We start from the raw sequence: 24549 nt of genomic DNA, 5'->3' as shown, positions 1-24549 counted from the left end.
GCACTGAGGGAAGAGAGTGATACATCATATGTTCCCTTCATTCCCATGGTGCCTGGCAGGACCAGGCATAAGGAAGTTTCTCACTCATGGGTGTTTATGAAATGAACAGACACAGGCAAACACTGGATATGGGCACTGTCTTGAATGCTGATTTGGTAATTTGGTTCTGGTAATTGTTAACTGTGATTTGGGGCAAGTAAATTGGTTTTCACTGTACCTCATTGTGCCCGTTTGTGAAATCGGGCTAATAAGATAGGGCTGTGAGGATGATGTGAGTTAATGCTTGTAAAGCTCTTAACACAGTGCTTGGCAGTTGTTTACTTTGATGGTTTCCTCTGCTCAGAGACTGCTTGAGCCAAGTGTTTGTCTTTTTCCATAGTTGAGTGGGACAACAGTATTTATTTTTCTGGACAGGGTCACTCACCTTTTGTCAGTATTTGTAATGGTCAGTCTTGAGTTGAAAGAATGCAGGTTTCTCAGAGATTGCCAGTGAGTTCAAGGTGAAGGTGTATTTTTCGGGTATTTTTCTGGTTTTAGTGCCTCTGGTTACTAACTATTACGGAATTGAGTGAAATGGATGTAAATATCCAATCCACCTGCTTTCTGAGCTTTAGGCTTTAAGGACTGTGGACAGTGCATCTTCAGTGTCCATTTAAAAGATTTCTTGTTTTTAATAAAATACTTCAAATATGCTGAAAAGGACAGAACAGTACGACACTCTACCAATCATAAAGATTGAAGACATATTAACATGTTACCATGTTAGTTTCAGACCTCTACTTATGTTTTTTTATAAATGTTTACATAGACAACAAAAATCCTTTAGGCCCTCTTTTTCTTTCCCTTCCCTTCTCCTTCAGACGTAACTACTTTCCTGAGTTTTTATGTAATTTTACTACAGATTAATAAACAACATACAGTAATGTTTTACATATTTTTAAAAATGGCCCTTTTTATCTAACTTTTTAGAATTTTGTTTTCCTCTAATGTTATGTTTTTGAGGTTTATCAATATTGACACATTTAGACATTTGTTTTAGACATTTGTTTTTTAGTCCATTTGTTTTCATTGCTGACTAGGATTCCATTGTGTAAAGAAACTAGTTTTATCTTGTTTTACATTGCACTTTATGCAACTTAAATCCTCCTGTTATAGTTTAAGTCCATTATGTCACATTTATTCATTCCATACTGGTCATGGAGACTTTGGTCACAGTTCTTAGTATAAAAATGGATCCTTGGTCATGACATTTTATACAGAACAAATAATAATGTATACTAGGCGGAGAAAGAAAATTTGTTAATTTTGTTCCTGGTGCTTCTGTTTGGGAAAGTGAACTGGTGAAGATCTATTATGTGGCCAGGTGTCATGTACTAGATTGCAAGTTCCTAAAAATCAGAGGTGAGGTCTTTCTCAGCTCTGTCTCTCAGTTTTTGTTTTGTTTTGTTTTGGCCATGCCACGTGGCATGTGGGATCTTGGTTTCCCGAGCAGGGATCAAACCCACGCCCCCTGCATTGGAAGCGTGGAGTCTTAACCACTGGACTGCCAGGGAAGTCCCTCTCAGTTTTCTTTACAGTGCTCTGCACAGAGTCAATTCTCAATAAGTGTTTGTGACATTGGTCATTTTTACTTCCAGGGCTCTCATAACCCTACATATATTTGAAAAGTTGATGGCCAGCAATTTTCAGAATTGCACTTTTATGTTTGATATTTCTAATGCCTTTGAACTTTCCCATTTTACCACTTAATTCAGAAACATAAGAGCAGTTAAAAAAACAAGGTATGCAACAACAGTGTAGCATATGTTACTAACTGCATGATACACAGTCTATGTATTTATAAAATATATTTGTATTTATATGTGTGAAGAAATGTATATTTATTTGTATATGCATAGTTTATCTGCAGAAGGATAGATAAGAAGGTAGTAATTCTAACCATCCAGGGAGAAGAACTACATGTCCGGGAACACACATGGGAAGACTTTTTGCTCTATAGCCTCTTGTGCCTTTTCAATTTTAAACCATGTGAATGTACTACCTAATCAAAAAAATAAGTTAGTTAAATAAAAAATTATTTTTAAAAAAGAATTCTCCCCTTAACAAAGGATTTTTACCATTTTTTTTCCCCTAAGATTTAACTTTCTTCCTTAAAAAAGTTTTGGCCTTAGTAACATTGTTTTATTTTTCATAGTTTGTGTATATGGCTACCTTACTTTCAGTTTTGGTATAATAACCTTTGAGTTACTTGGTAAATACTAACATTTTAGAATTGCCCAATGGAAAGTTTACTATTCTCTTAAAATAAATACAAATTTATCAACCATAAATGATTTGCTTTGCCTCACCCAGCAAATTAAATATCACCAACAATTTATTCAGCTCAAATTTAATGATGAGTGGAAAAAGGTTTATGTACAAGAACACTTAGGACAACCGTTTTTGGAAAAATATTTTTGTCTCTTTGGTTAGGTAGTGCTTAGATCTCACAAATACAACTCGCTTGACGAATGCTCACTTCACTGTCTTACAAATGCTTTCCATTGGGTGGAATTAGCTCTTACTGGAGATAATAAATTCTGAATGGGCCTAATGATGGGCAATTTGTGTGATTATAGAAGTTCTAGCCTATGAGAGATGAGATATCAATAGCAGAAGGCTACTGACGAGATTTCCACTGAGTTTCAGAGTCTACCCTGATTGAAAAGGCAGCTCCCCTTTTATTGGCATCTTTACTCAAGCTTCTCTGGATTCCTGATTGCAAATTCTGAATATTGATACACTTCCAGAGACATAAGCGTTGAGATCAGTCCATGAAGTGAAATGTTACATTGATATAAGGAAGTTTAAAAAGCTCCTTGAAACATAGCTCTTATCCCTTGCCCCTGGTTTTTACTTTTTGAAAGGAGGGTATAGAATGGTGGGGGGATGGGTGGGCAAAGGAGTTGAGGAATAGTATACGTGTGTACGATGGGGCCACACTGCTGGGAGGGAGGCAGCCACGAAGAGGGGTGGAGTAAGGAGGAACTGAGGTTTATGCGAAGGCTTTCCAGAAGAGATGACACTTAGCCTGAGTTCTAAAGGATGAGGAAGAATCCAGGCAAGAGGGAAAGGAAGTTTTAGGTACAGGAGCTTGCATCTAGAAAGGCACAGAGATATGGAGACCCACAGGTTGAACTGCAGGCACTTTGGCATGGCTTTGGTTCAGAGTAAGGATAGTTAGTTGTAAGGGGACAAATGGTTGGAAGGATGAACTAGGTCCAGATCAGCAATTTGGAATTTATCCATAGGTGGTATATCCTGTTTAGCAATGTAATCAGATTTATAAACTTTGGAAAGATCACCCTGAAAGTTTTTGGGAGGCAGGGCAAGACTAGAGACAGGCAAACCACTTTGACAGCTGTTAGAATAGTTCTGACCTAAGATCAGGGATTGGACTGGGGGATGTTCTGGTGGGTGGGGATGGAGACGAGATAGATTTGAAAGATTCATTCAGGAGGTTGAATTGACAGGACTGAGGAGGTACAGGGTGAGGAGCAGAGAAGACAAGGATGTCAAGGCATTTGGATGAATGGAAGTTCATAACAGAGTTAGAGAATAAGGAAGGAGGAACAGGTTTGGAAAAGAAAGTGAGCTCAGTTTGGGACAGTGACTTTGACGTGCCTATGGGACAGGAGATAGCTGGTAGGTATTTGGAGTTGTCAAGTGTGTAGGTACTGGCTATGGATGCTAATGAGGCCTTGAAGGTAGGGGTTTTTGTTTCATCTTACTCATCTTTTCCTCAGCACTAATCACAGTGCTTTGTATATAGTGTGTAGCGTGAGGGTGAATAGCTCACATTCCTTACAGGTGTGATCTTGAATCTTGGGGAAGTAATTTCCTCTCTTAAGACTTGTGTTTTTCTCTTTCTGTAAGTGGGGGAGTTGAACTAGATCAGTGGTTCTCAACCAAACTTTGCCTCTAGTCTGGTATGTTTGGATCAATTGTGAGGAATGGCAAGTAATTTTTAATTAATAATAAAGAGCTGATGTTTGCTTGCCTTTTAAATGAGAGTTGATTTATATTAAACTCTTTTTAAATTGCATTCCAGCATGCTTTCTTAAGTGTAAGAGAAAAGGGTGGAGTCATTCCAGTTGGTCTGCTGGAATTTCATAACTTGATATACCAGTTGGGTGTGTCACACAGAAGTGGGGTGGAAAAAAGTTAAGAATCACTATACTAAATGGTGCTTACGGACTTAAGACTGCAAAATTTTACGTTTATATCTAGGACCTATCATTCTGATTATAAAGAATTTTTATTTTTTGTGTTTATAATGTCTTTTTTTTTTTTTTTTAATATAATTCCATTTATTTGAGATACCTATAGTAGTCAAATTCATAGAGATGGAAAGTAGAATGGTGACTGTCAGGGCTGGAAGGGGGAATGGGGAGTTGTTGTTTAATTGGGGGCGGAGTTTCAGTCTGGGGGATGAAAACAGTTCTGGAGATGGATGGTAGCAACAGTGGCGCAACAGTGTGAAGATACTTAATGCTAGTGAACTGTACACTTAAAAATGGCTTAAAAGGTCTATTTTATGCATATTTTACCTTAATTAAGAAAAGATCTGAGGTGTCACTTTACGGTTTCTCCTTTCCGTGTTTCTTTTTGCAAAATAAGCAGATGCACACCCAGCCAGTCCCTCCACTCCTGCCCTCCCTCCACGTGTCACGTTCACTTAAGACAGAGCTCCCCCTCGTCACCACTCTTCCTGTAGACTTTAGGCTCCTCTAGAAACGTATCCAATGTTATACAAAGACTATGGCGACCTGGGAGTTACTTCACTGTTGGGAGGAAAATTCCCAATTTCCAAGTGTTATTTCCAAATGTTCTATAAGAGTTGAAAACATAAAATAACATCCTGCAATAGGACAGCAAGGTGGCCACTGAAATGAATATGACCCAGAGGTTGTGCCTAAAAGCATTCTCAGCCTGTAACCCCTCACTCCCTTCCTACACCCTTCTTACCATTCATTTGTGGGCTGCTCCCTATTTTAGATGGAACTCTTATGTCCTCACTCAATTCCTCATCATCCCACAAATCCTACTCATTCCCCTTCCCAATGCCCATTGTCTTCCAGGAGCCAAAATGTTGTGTGCATCCCTGCTCCAGACCCCTAAGGAATGACTGGACTTTCCCTTCTGCATCAGTTTTCTCCCAGGATGCTCCTCCCAGGAATTCCTGGGAATTCCCCCAACAAATCCAAGACCAAGGCCCTTGATTCTTCATGCACCTCCTTTCTTGGGTGCAACCACTACCCTCTTAGCTTTCCCACCCCCACCCCCGGGTGCTGCCAAATTATCCTCCGAAAACGTGGCTGCAGCTCGCCATGCCTTGCCCTGCTTATCTCATCACATCCTGCATTTGCCTGGGAGCTAAGATCCTCAGACTCTTGACTCCACACGATTTCCCCTTCTCTGAGGACGGTGCTCTGGCTACTCTTGGTTCCTACTGCCTCTTCCCACATCTGCCCTCCTCTCTCAGCCCTTTCCGGTCTGCAAACACATTCCACAGACACATTCCACCGCATCCCACGTGGCGGTTACCAGAGGTAAAGGAGAAGATCTTGCGAGGGTTGGTCGCTAACAGGCATTATCACAGATCTGCTTGCTCCAGGAAGTCTTTGGCAAATCACAGCTGATGCACATAAGACTCAGTTATAATGTCTTTTTAAAATTTATTTTTTACTGAAGTATAGTTGAACTACAATGTTGTGTTAATTACTGCTGTACAGCAAAGTGACTCATTTATACATATATATACATTCTTTTTCATATTCTTTTGCATTATGGTTTATCATAGGATATTAATTTTTATTTTTGCGACTTCAGGAACTCTATTTTAAGAACATCTCAAAAAGAAAAAAACAAGTCATGGAGAAGAAGGAGAATAACCGAAAGCTTCGGGTTTGTGTTGCTACTTGCAACCGTGCTGATTATTCTAAACTCGCCCCAATCATGTTTGGCATTAAAATGGAACCTGAGTTCTTTGAACTTGACGTGGTGGTACTTGGCTCTCACCTGATAGATGACTATGGGTAAGATGAAAGCATTTTCTTATGATATTCTTCATTGCAACATGATGTACTGGTGAGAACTTCGGTCTTGGAGCTGTGTGGACTTGGCTTCAAATCCCAATTCTACCACTTAGTTTTTAGGTGGCCTTGGAGAAGTTGCCTAGCATCTCTGAGCCTCAGGTTCCTCGGTTATAAAATGGAGTGAAAACTTGTGTTGTAGGTTATTGTGAAGAATGGAGATAGTGACATAAAGTATCTATACAGGGATGCTGCCTATTAGATGGTTGGTAAATTATAGCTGTTATTATTATTACTTTTATTTGCTATTACATCCGGAAATGTCATTTATAAATATATGTTGTGTGACTATAATGTGATTCTATGTAATCTGTTTTGTGAGTTCTAATGCTAATCCTATATTAAAACTGCATATAAAGTAGTAGATATGGAACAAGATTTTTAAAATCTAATTGATCCACAAGATAAAGTAGAATTTTATAATACCATTACCATTAATTCTTATTTTGGTGACATTAGGTTTGTTATCGATCATACTCTAAATATGAAAAATGAAACTTGGGAAATCTTTGAGGGAGCAGATGTATAAACCAAAGATGAACATTCATTTTGGTATATGTAATAAAGTGGCATTTAGTGCACCCTTATGGCATGAAAACATTAATGCAGCCTCCAAAGTGTTAAATATGAAAGAAGCTTGTGTTAAGGTAAAATTGTCTTTTTAAATGTCCTTTAACAATAAGATAATGACAGCAAAAACAAATAAAAATCTGCCCCCAAAAACCAGTTTAGCAATTTGCTCTAAGAAAATAACTTTTAAAGACAAGAGAAGAAACTTATGGAGAGTTCAAAAGTTCATAGATTTTTAAAATGTGAAATGAATTCTGGCTATCTAAGAAAATCCACTTGGGTTTTCTTACGTTATTGAACAGAGATAGGACAAAGTAAAGGAGAAATTTTAGCTAGAGCCTGAGGGGAAAGTCTAAGTGTGTTCTTTTACTTCTGTGAGAAAAGTTTGGCAGAAGACTAGTGGGCGAGAGACTTTCAAGGAGATTGTGGTAGGTTTCTTATCTGCCTACCACAGTAATTAAGTGGGGAAGGTAGTATTTGTCAGGTGAGACTGTTGAAATGGAAACTTGACTAGTACTTAATGGAAATGTATGTCTACAGTGCATTCTAGCACAAGAAATTGGTTGCTTCTGGGGAGAAGAACTGGATACCTGGTAAAACAAAAGTGAGAAGTAGCCTTTTCACTGTACAAGCTTTTGTATCTTGAATTTTTATTTATTTATTTATTTATTTATTTATTTATTTATGGATGTGTTGGGTCTTCATTGCTGCGTGCGGGGCTTCCCTAGTTGCGGCAAGCAGGGGCTACTCTTCGTTGTGGTGTGCGGGCTTCTCTTGTTGTGGAGCACGGGCTCTAGGCGTGCGGGCTTCAGTAGTTGTGGCATGCGAGCTCAGTAGTTGTGGCTCATGGGCTCTAGAGCGCAGGCTCAGTAGTTGTGGTGCACGGGCTTAGTTGCTGTGGCATGTCCATTCTAAATGTCATTGTTTGCATCTACTAACCCCAAACTCCCAGTTCATCCCGTAAATTTTGTATGGTTGTGTTTTCATTGTCATTTGTCTCAAGGTATTTTTAAATTTCTGCTTTGATTTCCTCATTGGCCCATTGGTTTTTTAGTAGCATGTTGTTTAGTCTCCATGTAATTGTTTTTTTCTCATTTCTTTTCCTGTGGTTGATTTCTAGTTTCATGCCATTGTAGTCAGAGAAGATGCTTGAAATAATTTCTGTACTCTTAAATTTGTTGAGGTGAGTTTTGTGCCCTAGTATGTGGTCAATCCTAGAGAGTGTTCCATGTGCACTTGAAAAGAATGTGTATTCTGGGTTTTTTGGATGTAAACAATGTCCTGAAAATATCAATTAAGTCAAACTTGTTCTATTGTAGCATTTAGGATCTCTGTTGCCTTATTGATTTTCTGTGTAGAAGATCTGTGAATTGATGTGAGTGGGGTGTTAAAGTCTCCTACTATTATTGTATTCCCATCAATTTCTTCCTTTATGTCTGTTAGTAGTTGTTTTATGTATTTGGGTGCTTCTATATTAGGTGCATATATGTTGACAAGTGTAAAATCCTCTTCTTGTATTGATCCTTTTATCATTATATAGTGTCCTTCTTTATCTTTCTTGATGGCCTTTGTTTTAAAGTCTGTTTTGTCTGATATGAGTATTACAACTCCTGCTTTCTTGTCATTTCCGTTTGCATGAAACATCTTTTTCCATCCCCTCACTTTCAATCTATGTGTGTCCTTTGCCCTAAGGTGGGTCTCTTGTAGGCAGTGTATTGTTGTCGCTTGTTTTTTAATCCAGTCTGCCACTCTGTGTCTTTCGATTGGAGCATTCAGTCCATTGACATTTAAGGTAATTATTCATACATACTTATTTATTGCCATTTTAAACCTTGTTTTCCAGTTGATTCTATGTTTCTTCTTTGTTCCTTTCTTTTTCCTTTAGTGGTTTGATGATTTCCTTTTATTTTATGCTTGTGTTTTCTTCTTTTTGGTTTTTGTGAATCTGTTGTATGTTTTTGATTTGTGGTTGCCCTGTTTTTCAAGTATGTTAAATTAACCCCTTCCTATATTTGCTTGCTTTAGACTGATAGTCGTATAGGCTCAAACACATTCTAAAAAAAAAAAAAATCTACATTTTCTTACTCTCCTTCCCCACATTTTGTGATTTTGATTTCCTTTTTTACAACTTTATGTTTATCATTTTGCCGTTCCTTGTGTTTATCGTTGCTTTCACAAATAGGCTTTTTAAAAAAAAATCTGTATATTGGCTTAAGTGATTTACTTTCCTACTGTGATTTCCTCCTTCCTATATCTTCTTGCTTCTTTTCTGTTTAGAGAAGACCTTTCAATATTCCTTTTAGGATAGGTTTAGTATTGCTGTATTCTTTTAGTTTTTGCTTGTCTGAGAAATTCTTTATTTCTCCTCCTATTCTAAATGATAATCTTTCTGGGTAGAGTATTCTAGGTTGCACATTTTTCCCTTTCAAGACTTTGAATGTATTTTGCCACTCCCTCCTGGCCTGCAGTGTTTCTGTAGATAAATTAGCTGATAGCTTTATGAGGGTTCCCTTGTAATTAACTCTTTGTTTTTCTCTTGCTGCCTTTAGAATCCTCTCTTTAACTTTTGCCATTTTTATTATGATATGTCTTTCTTGGTGTAGCTCTGTTTGGGTTATCTTGTTTGGGACCCTCTGTGCTTCTGGTATCTGGATATCTGTTTCCTTCTTTAGGTTTGGGAAGTTTTCAGCCATAATTTCTTCAAATACATTTTCAATCCCCTTTTCTCTTTCTTTTTCTTCTGGAATTCCTATTATGCATAGATTGGCATGCTTTATACTATCCCATAGGTCTCTTATATTACTTTCTTTTTTTTTTTTTTTGGCTTTCTGTCTGCTGTTTTGATTGGGTAATTTCCATTATTCTATCTTCCAAATCACTTACTCTTTCTTCTGCATTATTCATCCTGCTATTCTTTGCTTTTAGTTTAGCTTTCATCTCGGCAAATGAATTTTCTAATTTTTCTTGGCTCCACCTTATAGTTTTTAGTTCCTTTTTACAGTACTCTGCATTTCTGTGATAGCCTTTCTTAATTCCTTCAGTATTTTCATTACCTCCTTTTTGAACTTGGTGTCTGTTAGACTGAAGAGGTCTGTTTCATTGTTTGTTCTTTCAGGGGAATACTCTTGGTCTTTTAACTGGGAGTGCTTTCTCTCCTTCTTCATTTTGCTTATATTTCTTTGACTCTGTGAGTTTAGGTGAAAAATTATCTACCCTAGTCTTGGAGGGCTATTTATATGTGGGAGCATCCCTGCATAGCTTGTGTGGATTTAATATTTTTTTGGCATGAGGGCTTTTTTTAGTTTGGATGCTTGCCATCTCTTTCCTCAGCATGTGCTCACTGTTAGCCCCTTCATAGGGGGTGTGCAGGTGTACGGCCCGTGTGTGCTCCTGGGAAGGTGGGGGCAGCGGATGGCATCCGGTTGAGGGATTCTTGGCAGCAGTGGCAGCAGGTCACGCACGCTCCCAGGAAGGTGGGGGCAGTGACCAGTGCCTGCTCATAGGACCCTCAGCAGCAGCAGCGGTCCGTGCCTGCCTGTAGAGTCCGAGATGGCAGTGGTGGCTCTCGCCTACCCCTGGGGTCATGTAGGCAGTGCCCTGCCACTGGCTAGTGTGTGAGCAGAGAAAGAAGCTCCTATGGCGGTCCCACCCCTCTTCTTGTATGCCACCCAGCAATGGCACCCTGCCTCTCTGGCGGGCCCAGGCCTTCTCCCATACCACACTCTAGCCCCCTCAGGCTGTCTCCACGCAGCCAACCCCAGTCCTCTCCCCAGGGTCTGACCTCTGAAGCCCGAGCCTCAGCTCCCAGCCCCCACCCGCCCCGGCGAACGAGCGTCTCAGGCTGGGGAGTGTCGGGCAGCAGCACGACCGTCACCGTCGGTGCAGGTCTCTCTCCACTCTACCCTCCACAGACCGGTTGCTGTGCTCTCTTCTGAGGCTCTGAAGTCCCCCTCCCATCCCAGCTGATCTCCCCGCCAGTGAGGGGACCTCCCAGTGTGCAGAAACCTTTCTTTTTTCACTGGTCCTTCCCAGCGGTGCAGGTCCCATCCTGATTCCTTTCTCTCTTTATTTTTCTTTTTTCTTTTGTCCTTCCCAGTTACGTGGAGATTTTCTTGCCCTTTTGGAAGTCTGAGGTCTTCTGCCAGCATTCAGTAGATGTTCTGTGAGAATCGTTCCACATGTAGATATATCTTGATTTAAACATTTTGATATATATTTTCCATAACATATTCCGTAAGATGTTACGGAAAAACCCGAATGAACTTTTTGGCCAACCCCATATTTGTGGGAGAAGGTGAGCTCCACATCCTACTCCTCCAGTTTGATCCGATCTCAGCACATTTTTCTGAAGAGGCTAGGGATGTTTCTAAACATCCTACAGTTCACAGGTCAGCCCTCCACGACACAGATCTGTCTGGCCTAAAATGTCAATACTGCTGACATTGAGAGACCTTGCTCTATGGTCTTTCCCCCACAGAAACATGAAGAAAATGATGGGAACAATGCTGTATTTTGGTCTGAAAGGTTGGCTTAATCATTAGCTAAGTGACTTGCTCGCCTATTAAGGTTAATGTCAAATAGGTGGGATTCAAATTCATGCTTAGCAAAATTGCGCATGACTTCATGACTTGGTATTTCAGGAATGCTTGAGAATTTTAAAGTCATGCATGCAAAAATCTGCTGTACTTTCTTTTCTGTGTGTGTAAGTAAATAACCTTCTTTCTCTCTCTTCTTTCTCTCTCTCCTCAACACACAATATTTAACACAGATAGAGTGCCCTGCACTGTATGCTCAACTGGTGCTCACTGCATTGTGAAGACTTTCCCATCCCAACTAGTTTCTCATTTAGAGAGGGTTAAAAATGACTGCCGTAGACTCAGAAGGATTAATATTCTAATAACTAAAGGAAGTTGCTCTGGATAGGAAGTGAAAATAAAAACAAATTAAGGTGAAAAACTTAGAATAAGACTGCCAAACATGCTAATTAATTGTGGAGGTGGGAGTATCTTCTCGGGAGGAATTGAGTAATTTTTAAGTCTAGTTGACTCTAACAGAATAAGTATCTTCAGCACAATTGTGCATAACTTTTGTATCTCAAGACAGCAGTTAGTTGGCACTCTTTATGCAGCTGTCTGAGCATTTTTCTGCAGGAAGAGACATGGTAGGGGGACCATCCCAAATGTAAAAGCTGAGGAGAAAACTTAAATCCCTCAGGGATGATTCATTCTGCTATTGGAGAGGTGAAGTTTGAGAACTGCTAATCATATTTCTTTATACTTTTAATATGCAACAGCACAAAGAAAAGAAATAATCAGAAAACAACAACTGATAGATCATTCAACTGATTTTCATCTAAGAATGATGCTTCCAAATTAGAGACAAGGTTATTTAAGAGGAGGAGGAGAGGTACTATCAGTAAAGATTAATGAGAAAATTGGTTGTGGTGGTGTGGGTACCATGACAGCCCCTACTGCTGTGAAGAGGTTCAGTTTGGGGACTTAAGACAAATGCACTGGATCAAGTCTAATTTCATTTAGAGACTATATCGGTGGCCTAGTTTTGTTACAGTCCCATAGTTTTTGAAAATGTTCAAGTTTGGCAGCAGTTCAAACTAAATACTTAAAACATGTTTGTTTAATACATGTTTAATACAGAACTTAGTTTAAAAATAAACTCAATATTTCAGTTTAATTCAGGGCTTAGCAAATTCTTCAAGTATATTTGGTGTTATGGGACATAGTGTTTTGTTTTTTGAGATGCTATTTCAAGGGGATTCTGATTCTGGTTCCTGATTCAAACAGTTAGGTATGAACATTCTGTAGGCAGGACAGTCTCAGAATTAAAGCTATGTTGCAATCTTAGAAGAAATATTGGCCAGAGGTTTCCAAATTTGGTAAAACAAACAAACAAACAAACAAAACATCGATGTACAGATCCAGAAAGGTCAACAACCCCTAACAGATAAATACAAAGAAAACTACCTGTATACAATAGCATAGTCAATTTGCTGAAAACAAGAAAATCTTGAAAGCAACAAGACAAAAATTACATTTCTTACAGGGGAACAATGATATGAATGATAACTAACTCACTGTCTGACAGTGGAGGCCAGAAGACAATGGAGCATCTTTAATGTGCTCAAAGGGGGAAAAAAAACCTCCTGTTAACCTAGAATTTTTTATCTGTGAAAATATCTTTCAAAAATAAAGTTGAAGAGAAAAGCTAAGCAAATTATCACCATGAGGTATATACTACAAAAAAATGCTGAGCCAGATTCTTCAAACTGAAGAGAAATGATACCTGTTGGGAACTTAGATCTACAGGAAGGAGTGACTAGAAATGGTAAAATATATGCATATATATAAAAGAAAGAATGTCTTTAAAAAATAGACCTTTTTTTTAGAACAGTTTTAGCTCTAACAGCAAAATTGAGCAGAAGGTACAGAAGTTTCCCGTATACCTCTCTTCCCCTGTACATGCATAGCGTCCCCGTTATCAACATCCCCTACCACACTTCAGTGGTACGTTTTTTATAATTGATGAACCTCCACTGACACATAGTTATCACCCAAAGTCCATAGTTTACATTAGGGTTCAGCTTGGTGGTGTAAGTTCTCTGGGTTTGGACAAATGTATAATGACATGTATCTACCATTATAGTATCACACAGAGTCATTTCACTGCCCCCCAAGTCTTCTCCTCTACCTATTCATCCCTTCCCCCCAACAGTCTCCTGGCAATCAGTGATGTTTTCACCATTTCCATAGATTTTTGCCTTTTCCAGAATGTCATATAGTTGGAATCATATTATGTAGCCTCTTCAGATTTGCTTCTTTCATTTAGTAATATGCATTTAAGTTTCCTTCATGTATTTTCATAGCTTGATAGTCATTTCTTTTTTTCACTGAATGATATTCCATTGTGTGGATGTATGATAGTTTATTTCTCCATTCCCTTACTGAAGGATATTTTGGTTGCTTCCAAGTTTTGGCAATTATGAATAAAGCTGCTATAAACATTCGTTTTGCAGATTTTTGTGTGACATAAGTTTTCCGCTCGTTTAGGTATACCAAGGAGCATGATTGCTAGATCGTATGGTAAGAGCATGTTTACTTTTGCAATAAACTGCCAAACTGTCTTCCAAAGTGGCTGTATCATTTTGTATTCCCCGCAACAGTGAATGAGAGTTCCTGTTGCTCCACATCCTTGCCAGCATTTAGTGTTGTCAGTGTTCTGGATTTTGGCCATTCTAATAGGTGTGTAGCAGTATCTCGTTGTTTTAATTCGCATTTCCTTGATGACATATAATGTGGAGTATCTTTTCATATGCTTATTTGCTATTTTTATATCATCTTTGGTGAGGTGTATGTTAAGGTCTTTAGCCCATTTTTATTTATTTATTTTTAAATAAATTAATTTTTTTTCATTTTTGGCTGTGTTGGGTCTCTGTTGCTGCATGCAGGCTTTCTCTAGTTGCGGCGAGCGGGAGCTACTCTTCGTTGTGGTGCGCAGGCTTCTCATAGCAGTGGCTTCTCTTGTTGCAGAGCATGGGCTCTAGGTGCACAGGCTTCAGTTTTTGTGGCGCTCAGGTTCAGTAGTTGTGGCTCACGGGCTCTAGAGTGCAGGCTCAGTAGTTGTGGTGCACGGGCTTTGTTGCTCCGCGGCACATGGGATCTCCCCGGACCAGGGCTCGAACCCATGTCCCCTGCATTGGCAGGCGGATTCTTAACCGCTGTGCCACCGGGGAAGCCCTTTAGCCCATTTTTAAATCGGGTTTTTTATTGTTGAGTTTTAAGCTCAGGGGTCAAACAAGAAATCCTAAGGGAAATTAGAAAATGTTTTGAACTGGATAATAAATATTGCAGTATATCAGACTTCCCTGGTGGTGCAGTGGTTAAGAATCCACCTGCCAATGCAGGGGACACGGGTTCGAGCCCTGGTCGGGGAAGATCCCATGTGCCGCGGAGCAACTAAGCCTGTGCGCCACAACTACTGATCCTGCGCTCTAGAGCCCGTGAGCCACAACTACTGAAGTCCGTGCACCGAGAGCCTGTGCTCCGCAACAAGAGAAGCCACTGCAGTGAGAAGCCTGTGCACCGCAACGAAGAGTAGCCCCTGCTCACCGCAACTAGAGAAAGCCCACACGCAGCAACGAAGACCCAATGCAGTCAAAAATAAATAAATAAATAAATAAATTTAAATTGAAAATATTACAGTATATCAAAATTTGTGGGTATAGATTAAGCAGTGCTTATGGGGAAATTTATAGCTTTAAATACTTACATGAAAAAAGAGAAATTTAGAGTCAAGGATCCATTTCCACTTTAATAAACAGGAAAAAGAAAATTAAGCCCAAAGTAAGTAGAAGGGAGGAACAATAGAGTGGAAATCAATGAAATATAAGAGTAGATTAAACAGTAGAGAAAATTAATCGAGGCAAGTTATTTCTTTAAAATAATAAAATTGACAAGCTCCTGCAGAACAAGAAAAAGGGAACACAGTATTTACCAATATAGGATAACAAAGAGGATATCATCTTGATCTTACAGCCATTAAAAGAATAAAAGGAGAATATTAGGCCAGTAAATTTGACAGTCAACTTAGATGAAATGGACAAACTCCTTGAAAAACACTGCTTACCAAAATTGACAGAAAAAAATAGAAAATCTCAATAGCTCTATATTAAAGAAATTGAATTCATTATCAAACACTTCCTATAAAAATAACTTCCTACAAAGTTGGCTGCACTTTTGAATTCTATCAAACTTTTAAGATCCTATATAAACTTTTTCAGAAAATAGAGGAGCCACGGGATTTCCTAGATTATTTAATAAGGTCAGCATAATCCTGATATCAAAACCTGAGAAAGACATTATAAGAAAATTCAGATCAGTATCCCTCATGAATTATAGATATAAAATTTTTTTTTCTTTTTTTTTAATCAGTCATCAATTTTACACACATCACTGTATACATGTCAATACCAATCGCCCAATTCAGCACACCACCATCCCCACCCCACCGCAGTTTTCCCCCCTTGGTGTCCATACGTTTGTTCTCTACATTTGTGTCTCAACTTCTGCCCTGCAAACCAGTTCATCTGTACCATTTTTCTAGGTTCCACATACATGTGTTAATATACGATATTTGTTTTTCTCTTTCTGACTTACTTCACTCTGTATGACAGTCTCTAGATCCATCCACGTCTCAACAAATGACTCAATTTCGTTCCTTTTTATGGCTGAGTAATATTCCATTGTATATATGTACCACAACTTCTTTATCCATTTGTCTGTCGATGGGCATTTAGGCTGCTTCCATGACCTGGCTATTGTAAATAGTGCTGCAACGAACATTGGGGTGCATGTGTCTTTTTGAATTACGGTTTTCTCTGGGTATAGGCCCAGTAGTGGGATTGCTGGATCATATGGTAATTCTATTTTTAGTTTTTTAAGGAACCTCCATATTGTTCTCCATAGTGGCTGTATCAATTTACATTCCCACCAACAGTGCAAGAGCGTTCCCTTTTCTCCACACCCTCTCCAGCATTTGTTGTTTGTAGATTTTCTGATGATGCCCATTCTAACTGGTGTGAGGTGATACCTCATTGTAGTTTTGATTTGCATTTCTCTAATAATTAGAGATGTTGAGCATCTTTTCATGTGCTTCTTGGCCATCTGTATGTCTTCTTTGGAGAAATGTCTATTTAGGTCTTCTGCTCATTTTTGGATTGGGTTGTTTGTTTCTTTAATATTGAGCTGAATGAGCTGTTTATATATTTTGGAGATTAATCCTTTGTCCATTGATTCGTTTGCAAATATTTTCTCCCATTCTGAGGGTTGTCTTTTCCTCTTGTTTATGGTTTCCTTTGCTGTGCAAAAGCTTTGAAGTTTCATTAGGTCCCATTTGTTTATTTTTGTTTTTATTTCCATTACTCTAGGAGGTGGATCAAAAAAGATCTTGCTGTGATTTATGTCAAAGAGTGTTTTTCCTATGTTTTCCTCTAAGAGTTTTATAGGGTCCAGTCTTACATTTAGGTCTCAAATCCATTTTGAGTTTATTTTTGTGTATGGTGTTAGGGAGTATTCAAATTTCATTCTTTTACATGTAGCTGTCCAGTTTTCCCAGCACCACTTATTGAAGAGACTGTCTTTTCTCCATTGTATATCTTTGCCTCCTTTGTCATAGATTAGTTGACCATAGGTGCGTGGGTTTATCTCTGGGCTTTCTATCTTGTTCCATTGATCTGTGTTTCTGTTTTTGTACCAGTACCATATTGTCTTGATTACTGTAGCTTTGTAGTATAGTCTGAAGTCAGGGAGTCTGATTCCTCCAGCTCTGTTTTTTTCCCTCAAGATTGCTTTGGCTATTCGGGGTCTTTTGTGTCTCCATACAAATTTTAAGATGATTTGTTCTAGTTCCGTAAAAAATGCCATTGGTAATTTGATAGGGATTGCATTGAATCCGTAGATTGCTTTGGGTAGTATAGTCATTTTCACAATATTGATTCTTCCAATCCAAGAACATGGTATATCTCTCCATCTGTTGGTATCATCTTTAATTTCTTTCATCAGTGTCTTATAGTTTTCTGCATACAGGTCTTTTGTCTCCCTAGGTAGGTTTATTCCTAGGTATTTTATTCTTTTTGTTGCAGTGGTAAATGGGAGTGTTTCTATAATTTCTCTTTCAGATTTTTCATCATTAGTGTATAGGAATGCAAGAGATTTCTGTGCATTAATTTTGTATCCTGCAACTTTACCAAATTCATTGATTAGCTCTAGTAGTTTTCTGGTGGCATTTTTAGGATTCTCTATGTATAGTATCATGTCATCTGCAAACAGTGACAGTTTTACTTCTTCTTTTCCAATTTGTATTCCTTTTATTTCTTTTTCTTCTCTGATTGCCGTGGCTAGGACTTCCAAAACTATGTTGAATAATAGTGGTGAGAGTGGACATCCTTGTCTCGTTCCTGATCTTAGAGGAAATGCTTTCAGTTTTTCACCAGTGAGAATGATGTTTGCTGTGGGTTTGTAGTATATGCCCTTTATTATGTTGAGGTAGGTTCCCTCTATGCCCACTTTCTGGAGAGTTTTTATCATAAATGGGTGTTGAATTTTGTCAAAAGCTTTTTCTGCATCTATTGAGATGATCATATGGTTTTTATTCTTCGTTAATATGGTGTATCACATTGATTGATTTGCGTATATTGAAGAATCCTTGCATCCCTGGGATAAATCCCACTTGATCGTGGTGTATGATCCTTTTAATGTGTTGTTGGATTCTGTTTGCTAGTATTTTGTTGAGGATTTTTGCATCTATATTCATCAGTGATATTGGTCTGTAATTTTCTTTTTTTGTAGTTTCTTAGTCTGGTTTTAGTATCAGGGTGATGGTGGCTTCATAGAATGAGTTTGGGAGTGTTCCTTCCTCTGCAATTTTTTGGAAGAGAAGGATGGGTATTAGTACTTCTCTAAATGTTTGATAGAATTCACCTGTGCAGCCATCTGGTCCTGGACTTCTGTTTGTTGGAAGATTTTTAATCACAGTTTCAATTTCATTAGTTGTGATTGGTCTGTTCATATTTTCTGTTTCTTCCTGGTTCAGTCTTGGAAGGTTATACCTTTCTAGGAATTCGTCCATTTCTTCCAGGTTGTCCATTTTATTGGCATAGAGTTGCTTGTAGTAGTCCCTTAGGATGCTTTGTATTTCTGCGGTGTCTGTTGTAACTTCTCCTTTTTCATTTCTAATTTTATTGATTTGAGTCCTCTCCCTCTTTTTCTTGATGAGTCTGGCTAATGGCTTATCAATTTTGTTTATCTTCTCAAAGAACCAGCTTTTAGTTTTATTGACCTTTGCTATTGTTTTCTTTGTTTCTATTTCATTTATTTCTGCTCTGATCTTTATGATTTCTTTCCTTCTGCTAACTTTGGGTTTTGTTTGTTCTTCTTTAGTTGCTTTAGGTGTGAGGTTAGATTGTTTACTTGAGATTTTTCTTGTTTCTTTAGGTAGGCTTGTATAGCTATAAACTTCCCTCTTAGAACTGCTTTTGCTGCATCCCATAGGTTTTGGATCATCGTGTTTTCATTGTCATTTGTCTCTAGGTATTTTTTGATTTCCTCTTTGATTTCTTCAGTGATCTCTTGGTTATTTAGTAACGTATTGTTTAGTCTCTGTGTGTTTGTGTTTTTTACGTTTTTTTCCCTGTAATTCATTTCTAATCTCATAGCGTTGTGGTCAGAAGAGATGCTTGATATGATTTCAATTTTCTTAAATTTACTGAGGCTTGATTTGTGTTCCTAGATTATTTAATAAGGTCAGCATAATCCTGATATCAAGACCTGAGAAAGACATTATAAGAAAATTCAGATCAGTATCCCTCACGAATTATAGACATAAAAATTTTAAACAAAAAATTAGCAAATCATATCAAGCAATATACAAAAACAGATAATACGTCATAACCAAGTGGGTTTATCTCAGGAATTCAAGATTGATTTAACATTCGAAAATCAATTAGTGTGATTCACGTATTAACAGAGTAAAGGGGAAAATCGGATGGTACAGATGAACCGGTTTGCAAGGCAGAAATAGAGACACAGATGTAGAGAACAAACTTATGGACACCAAGGGGGGAAAGGGGGGGTGGGATGAATTGGGATATTGGGATTGACATATATACACTAATATGTATAAAATAGATAACTAATGAGAACCTGCTCTATAGCACAGGGAACTCTACTTCACTTCCCTGTACAGTAGAAACTAACACAACATTGTAAAACAGCTATACCCCAATTAAGGAAAAAGGCGGGGGTGGGAGAACCAACACAATCATCTCAATAGATATTAAAAAAGCATTTGACAAAATTCAACAACTAGTTATGGTAAAACCTTTAGCAAACTTGGAATAGAAAGGAAATTCCTCAGTCTGATAAAGACCACCTGTGAAAAACCTATAGCTAACACAAAATTTGTGCTTTTCTCCAAAGATTGGTAACAAGGTAAGGACATCCACTTTCACCACTTCTCTGTGTACTGGATGTAACAGCCAGTGCAATGAAACAAGAAATATAAATAAAGGCACGAGATTGTCTTTATTTACAGACAACTTCATAGCTTTTGTAGGAAAATCCAAGGAATCTATAAAATTACTACTAAGCCATCAGTATGATGTATGTAAAGAATCCTTCATGATCTGAGAAAATATAGTGTTAAATGGACTAACTAGATTACAGAATTGTACTATGATGTGTTCTCAACCATGTTAAAATATTATGCATAAAATGGCTAGAAAGAAATCAAAATGGTAATACTGATATTGCTGAGTGGTAGGTTTATGCATGATAATTTTCTGTATTTTCCAATTTTTAAATAATAAATGTACTATATATTTAGGAAAAAAAGTCAGATCTTTTAAAATCTAGTCATAACAGGCAGGAAACTTTAAGGCATTGAGAATTGCTGTTGTTACTGAAGCATGAAACAAACCTGAAACTGCATTTCACAGCCAATTTAAAAACCTACATTTTCACCCCAGTCAGAATTATGCTGCATTAATGGTAACATACAAAGAGAATTCAGGAGATAATTTCCATCATTCAGAAATTTATATTATAGTGACATGTCAGGTATCCTGGTTCCATACTATTTTTTTTAATGAGCTCTGCTTTTATAAGTAATTTTTTTCTATTAAGTAGCATATTTCTTTTTAAAAATATATATATATTTTAAAAAAGAAAGAAAAAGTTGTGACCACTGTAAAATTGACTCTCTTTTTTCCTGATAAGAACATTCTCCCTCCGATGTTTCTCCCTCCAGGTGCTCACTGAAGGGGGCACAAGTGAGACCTCCCAGGTGCGGGATGTGTTGATCTGGGTGGTGGCTAGAGGGGTGTTTGTGTAGAAAAATTAATCAAGTGATCTGTATATTTATGGTCTGTGCTTTTATTTTTGTGTGTAAGTTACACTTCAGTTTATTTGTTTTAACAAGGAAATTTTGTGAAATATTTCCTTCAGGGTTAATGTTGATGTTTTTATAGCCCTATACTTAAGAACATGCTCTCACATTTTTCTCTCCTGCTTTAGAAACACATATCGCATGATTGAACAAGATGACTTTGACATTAACACCAGACTACACACAATTGTCAGAGGGGAAGATGAGGCAGCCATGGTGGAGTCAGTGGGCCTGGCCCTTGTGAAGCTACCAGATGTTCTTAACCGCCTGAAGCCTGATATCATGATTGTTCATGGAGACAGGTTTGATGCCCTGGCTCTGGCTACGTCTGCTGCCTTGATGAACATCCGAATCCTTCACATTGAAGGGGGGGAAGTCAGTGGGACCATTGATGACTCTATCAGACACGCTATAACGAAACTGGCTCATTATCATGTGTGCTGCACCCGAAGTGCAGAGCAACACCTGATTTCCATGTGTGAGGACCATGATCGCATCTTGTTGGCAGGCTGCCCTTCCTATGACAAACTTCTCTCCGCCAAGAACAAAGACTACATGAGCATCATTCGGATGTGGTTAGGTATGTATCAGACTTCATTCAGTCTAATGGTTGCTTTTGTCCGAAAGTTTGGGTATGCTTCAATCCTTTGGAAACTATTGTGCATAGAATGTTCCATTAGCAATCAGAAGGCCAAGGTTTTTAGTTCAGAGATCTCAACCTATGGTATGACTTCACCTCTCTGAGACTCACCTTTTCTATAAAATAGACTTAGTGGATTGAATTTTTTAAATCTATGCTATTTTTATACAATGGAATGCTTTTAATCCATTAAATATAATGTTATAGGTGAATATTAGTTACAGGGACCGATCCTGATATATCAAAAAGGAAAAAAAAGCAGGCTATAAAATTATATGTATAATGATACATTTTTATAAAAACAGTAACGTAGAAAGGTCGGAAGTATGTGCATCAAGTCTTTTATAATATTCACTTCTGGTTAGTAGAATTAAGTGTTTTTTTTCCCTTTATTTTGCTTTTTCGCACAATGAAAAAAATTGTTATTTTAAATTTTAATGCCTTTCTTATGGGTTTGTTGGAATACACAGATGAGATAATGAATGTTGAAAGCAGTTATAAGGGATTATGATTATTATTAAAAAGCAGAAGTCATAGTTGTACCATTAGAGATTGTTACCTCTGTAAGTAAGCCTTAAGGTCTGAAATCTTCAATGATCAATGATCTGGATTCCTGGAAATTACTTTTTGCTAATCAGAGGCAAAGAAAATAGGTTTACAAACAGTGTCAATTAGTTAATTTATAGTGAGAGTACTATTTAGAGGGCCAATCAGGGCTAATTGTCTATTTAGGTATTTAGGACTTTCCTCTGTGAAGAGGTAGATCTGTTGAATAATGAAATTAATAGTAAATTGATTGGGTGATTGTGTAATCAAAGTGATTGTGTATATTTAAATGCAGATTACATTAGAACAGGAAATAAATTGGGTTTTTCTACTATATAAGTTAATCCAGTCTATATATTTCTTATCCTTGGACAGATTTGTAGCTACCAGGGAACCTGTCAAGATAATGCTGATGGAACAGGCGTCTGTCTCTTCAGTCTCCCCTTTCTGCATGCTTCTACGTAAACATTCTTGCATTCTGTTCTGATTATAGTGTTAGCTCACTATGTCTTCTGAAAAACTTTGTATTTCTGAAAAACTTGTAATGAATAGAAAATAACCCTTATAAAGCAGAATACAGCAAAATTGTACTTGTATGGCTTAAGGTTCTCTTTGGAACCTTTTAAGCAGTTTGTTTGTGAAAAGAAGAATGACGAAATAGCAAAAACTAGATTTTTTTTTTTTAAACCAGTTGGGGGGGAAAAGACATTGAGCCAAAGCCACCTGTCCCTGGCAATAATACCTTTTGTGCAAAGCCTGTACCTGCTTCTCAACCTGCAATTTCTGACATTATCCTTCTGCTTATAAGAAAAATAGTATTGGGTAAGCCACTCAGAACATGCAGCTTTGTAACCAGAACATTAATAAATAACAGTCCTAATAAAAATATTAGCAAAGTTAAAAAGACATGTTACATTCCTAATACTGAAAGAAATACCACAGTAAATATAGAACTTTTTGACCCAAAACCAAGTAATGGTACCGTAATGGAAAGGGTTGTGTGGAAGGGCTGCAGCTGCTGAGTTCTGGAGACAAAGGCAGATAAATGTCAGAAGTCATACATCGAGGACCAGGTGCAGGCTTTGCACAAAATATATTATTGCCAGGGATGGGTAGCTCCAGCTCATCGCTCTGTGTTTTCTTTTTCACTGTTCTTTTTTTACTACTTTGTACAAAAATTTAGTAATTATATCCCCACCCCACCCCCAGTTTAGAACATGATATGGGACCAGTCATTTTTTAAAATAAAATTTTGGAGCTTGTAGTCTTTTAAATCAAATACTACTGAAGATGCTTAGTAAAAAATTTCTGTTACTATTAAATCATAAAAAGTAACTGCTACTGATTGAATTTGGATTAATGATAAACATAGTTCATGATAAAGTTGATCATTAAAATTAATATCACAAAGAAATATATTCTTTCATTAAAAATAAGTAGAAAAAAACAACAAAACAAACAAAAAAATAAGTGAATAGAGCTCATCTTCAGTTTTATGGGATAATATAGGCCCTGTTGCAGAATTCTTTGTGTTATTTGGCATGGCACTGTCCATCCAAATCTTTTACACTTTACATTTTTGCTGAGGAACTGTCCTTGGGATCCCAGCCTGGGGATGAGTGAAGCCTTTCTAGTCCTTTGAACAGAGTTAGAAACACTGGTGGTTTGTTGAATCTGGTGGGCGATAGTGGGGAAATGCCTATGCATTATACGAAATTTATTTCATGCTCAATCAATCTCTAAATGCCCTGATTTGCAACACATTATTACTCATTAATATTGCTGATAATTCATTAGAAACACTAGTTAGAAATTGGGAAGAGTCACATTTTTCTAATGCTTTGAAATATTTTGAATTTTAAAACAATGAAGTCTAGTGTCTACTATTTAAAATTATATATTTTGTTTGTGGTAGCAAGCACCTTTGTAAAACGTTAAGTTCCCTGAGGAATCCTTGGACTTGTTGCTATAAGTTCTTATCCTTTGATCCGAATTTGGATGCCCTGCTTAGAATGTGACAAATTGTTTTTTTCCTTAGAATTTTAAAACATAGACTTCGGGGTTTTGCTTTTTAGAATTTGCTTCTTCCTCCTTTAAGATTCTTAACTAATGAAGCAATGTGGTTTGATTTTCTTTAAACAGGTGATGATGTAAAATCTAAAGATTACATTGTTGCACTACAGCACCCTGTGACCACGGACATTAAGCATTCCATAAAAATGTTTGAATTAACATTGGATGCACTTATCTCATTTAACAAGCGGACCCTAGTTCTGTTTCCAAATATTGATGCAGGTAATTGAACTTGAAAATGAAAGTATGCCACCTACCTTTCCAGTTTTATGTTTCTATTATGTCTTCTTTTGACCGACTTTCCTATCTTGCTCATCTTATCATTGAAGGCCATTCTATTCTGAAATGCATTCTGATTTTCAAAGGATCACCGATTTTGCAGTAGATTGAGGAGTTTGCGATATTATTGTCAAGTCTAGTAGAAACTTAATAGGAAAGAAAGAAATACTTTAAAAAAACCCTCAAATCTCCATTCTAGTTTCATGTTTAGTCTCTTCCCTCCAGTTTCCATCAACGAGAAAATGCAATAGCCAAAACCATTTTTTTTTTTTTTAGATTGCATATATATGTGTTAGCATACGGTATTTGTTTTTCTCTTTCTGACTTACTTCACTCTGTATGACAGACTCT

The 24549-nt window shown here is 37.5% G+C and overlaps 1 protein-coding gene across 5 annotated transcripts in view; it reads left to right on the top strand.

Moving 5' to 3' along the window:
• Positions 1 to 24549, top strand: part of GNE (glucosamine (UDP-N-acetyl)-2-epimerase/N-acetylmannosamine kinase) — a 54448-nt gene that overhangs the window by 808 nt on the left and 29091 nt on the right. For 4 of the 5 annotated variants that reach the window (XR_009008536.1, XR_009008537.1, XR_009008538.1 and 1 more), the window contains exons 2-4: positions 5872 to 6077; positions 20789 to 21240; positions 23989 to 24141. Coding sequence is in view for 2 of the 5 variants with exons in the window: in XM_057547684.1 (XP_057403667.1) it covers positions 5914 to 6077; positions 20789 to 21240; positions 23989 to 24141 (769 nt within the window). In the remaining 3 variants the exon portion in view is untranslated. The remainder of the gene's footprint in view (positions 1 to 5871; positions 6078 to 20788; positions 21241 to 23988; positions 24142 to 24549) is intronic. The other variant, XM_057547683.1, reaches the window with a different exon arrangement.

Source organism: Balaenoptera acutorostrata, chromosome 6, assembly GCF_949987535.1.
Source record: "Balaenoptera acutorostrata chromosome 6, mBalAcu1.1, whole genome shotgun sequence".
Classification (NCBI taxonomy): domain Eukaryota; kingdom Metazoa; phylum Chordata; class Mammalia; order Artiodactyla; family Balaenopteridae; genus Balaenoptera; species Balaenoptera acutorostrata.
This window is presented reverse-complemented; position numbering and strand designations above follow the sequence as displayed.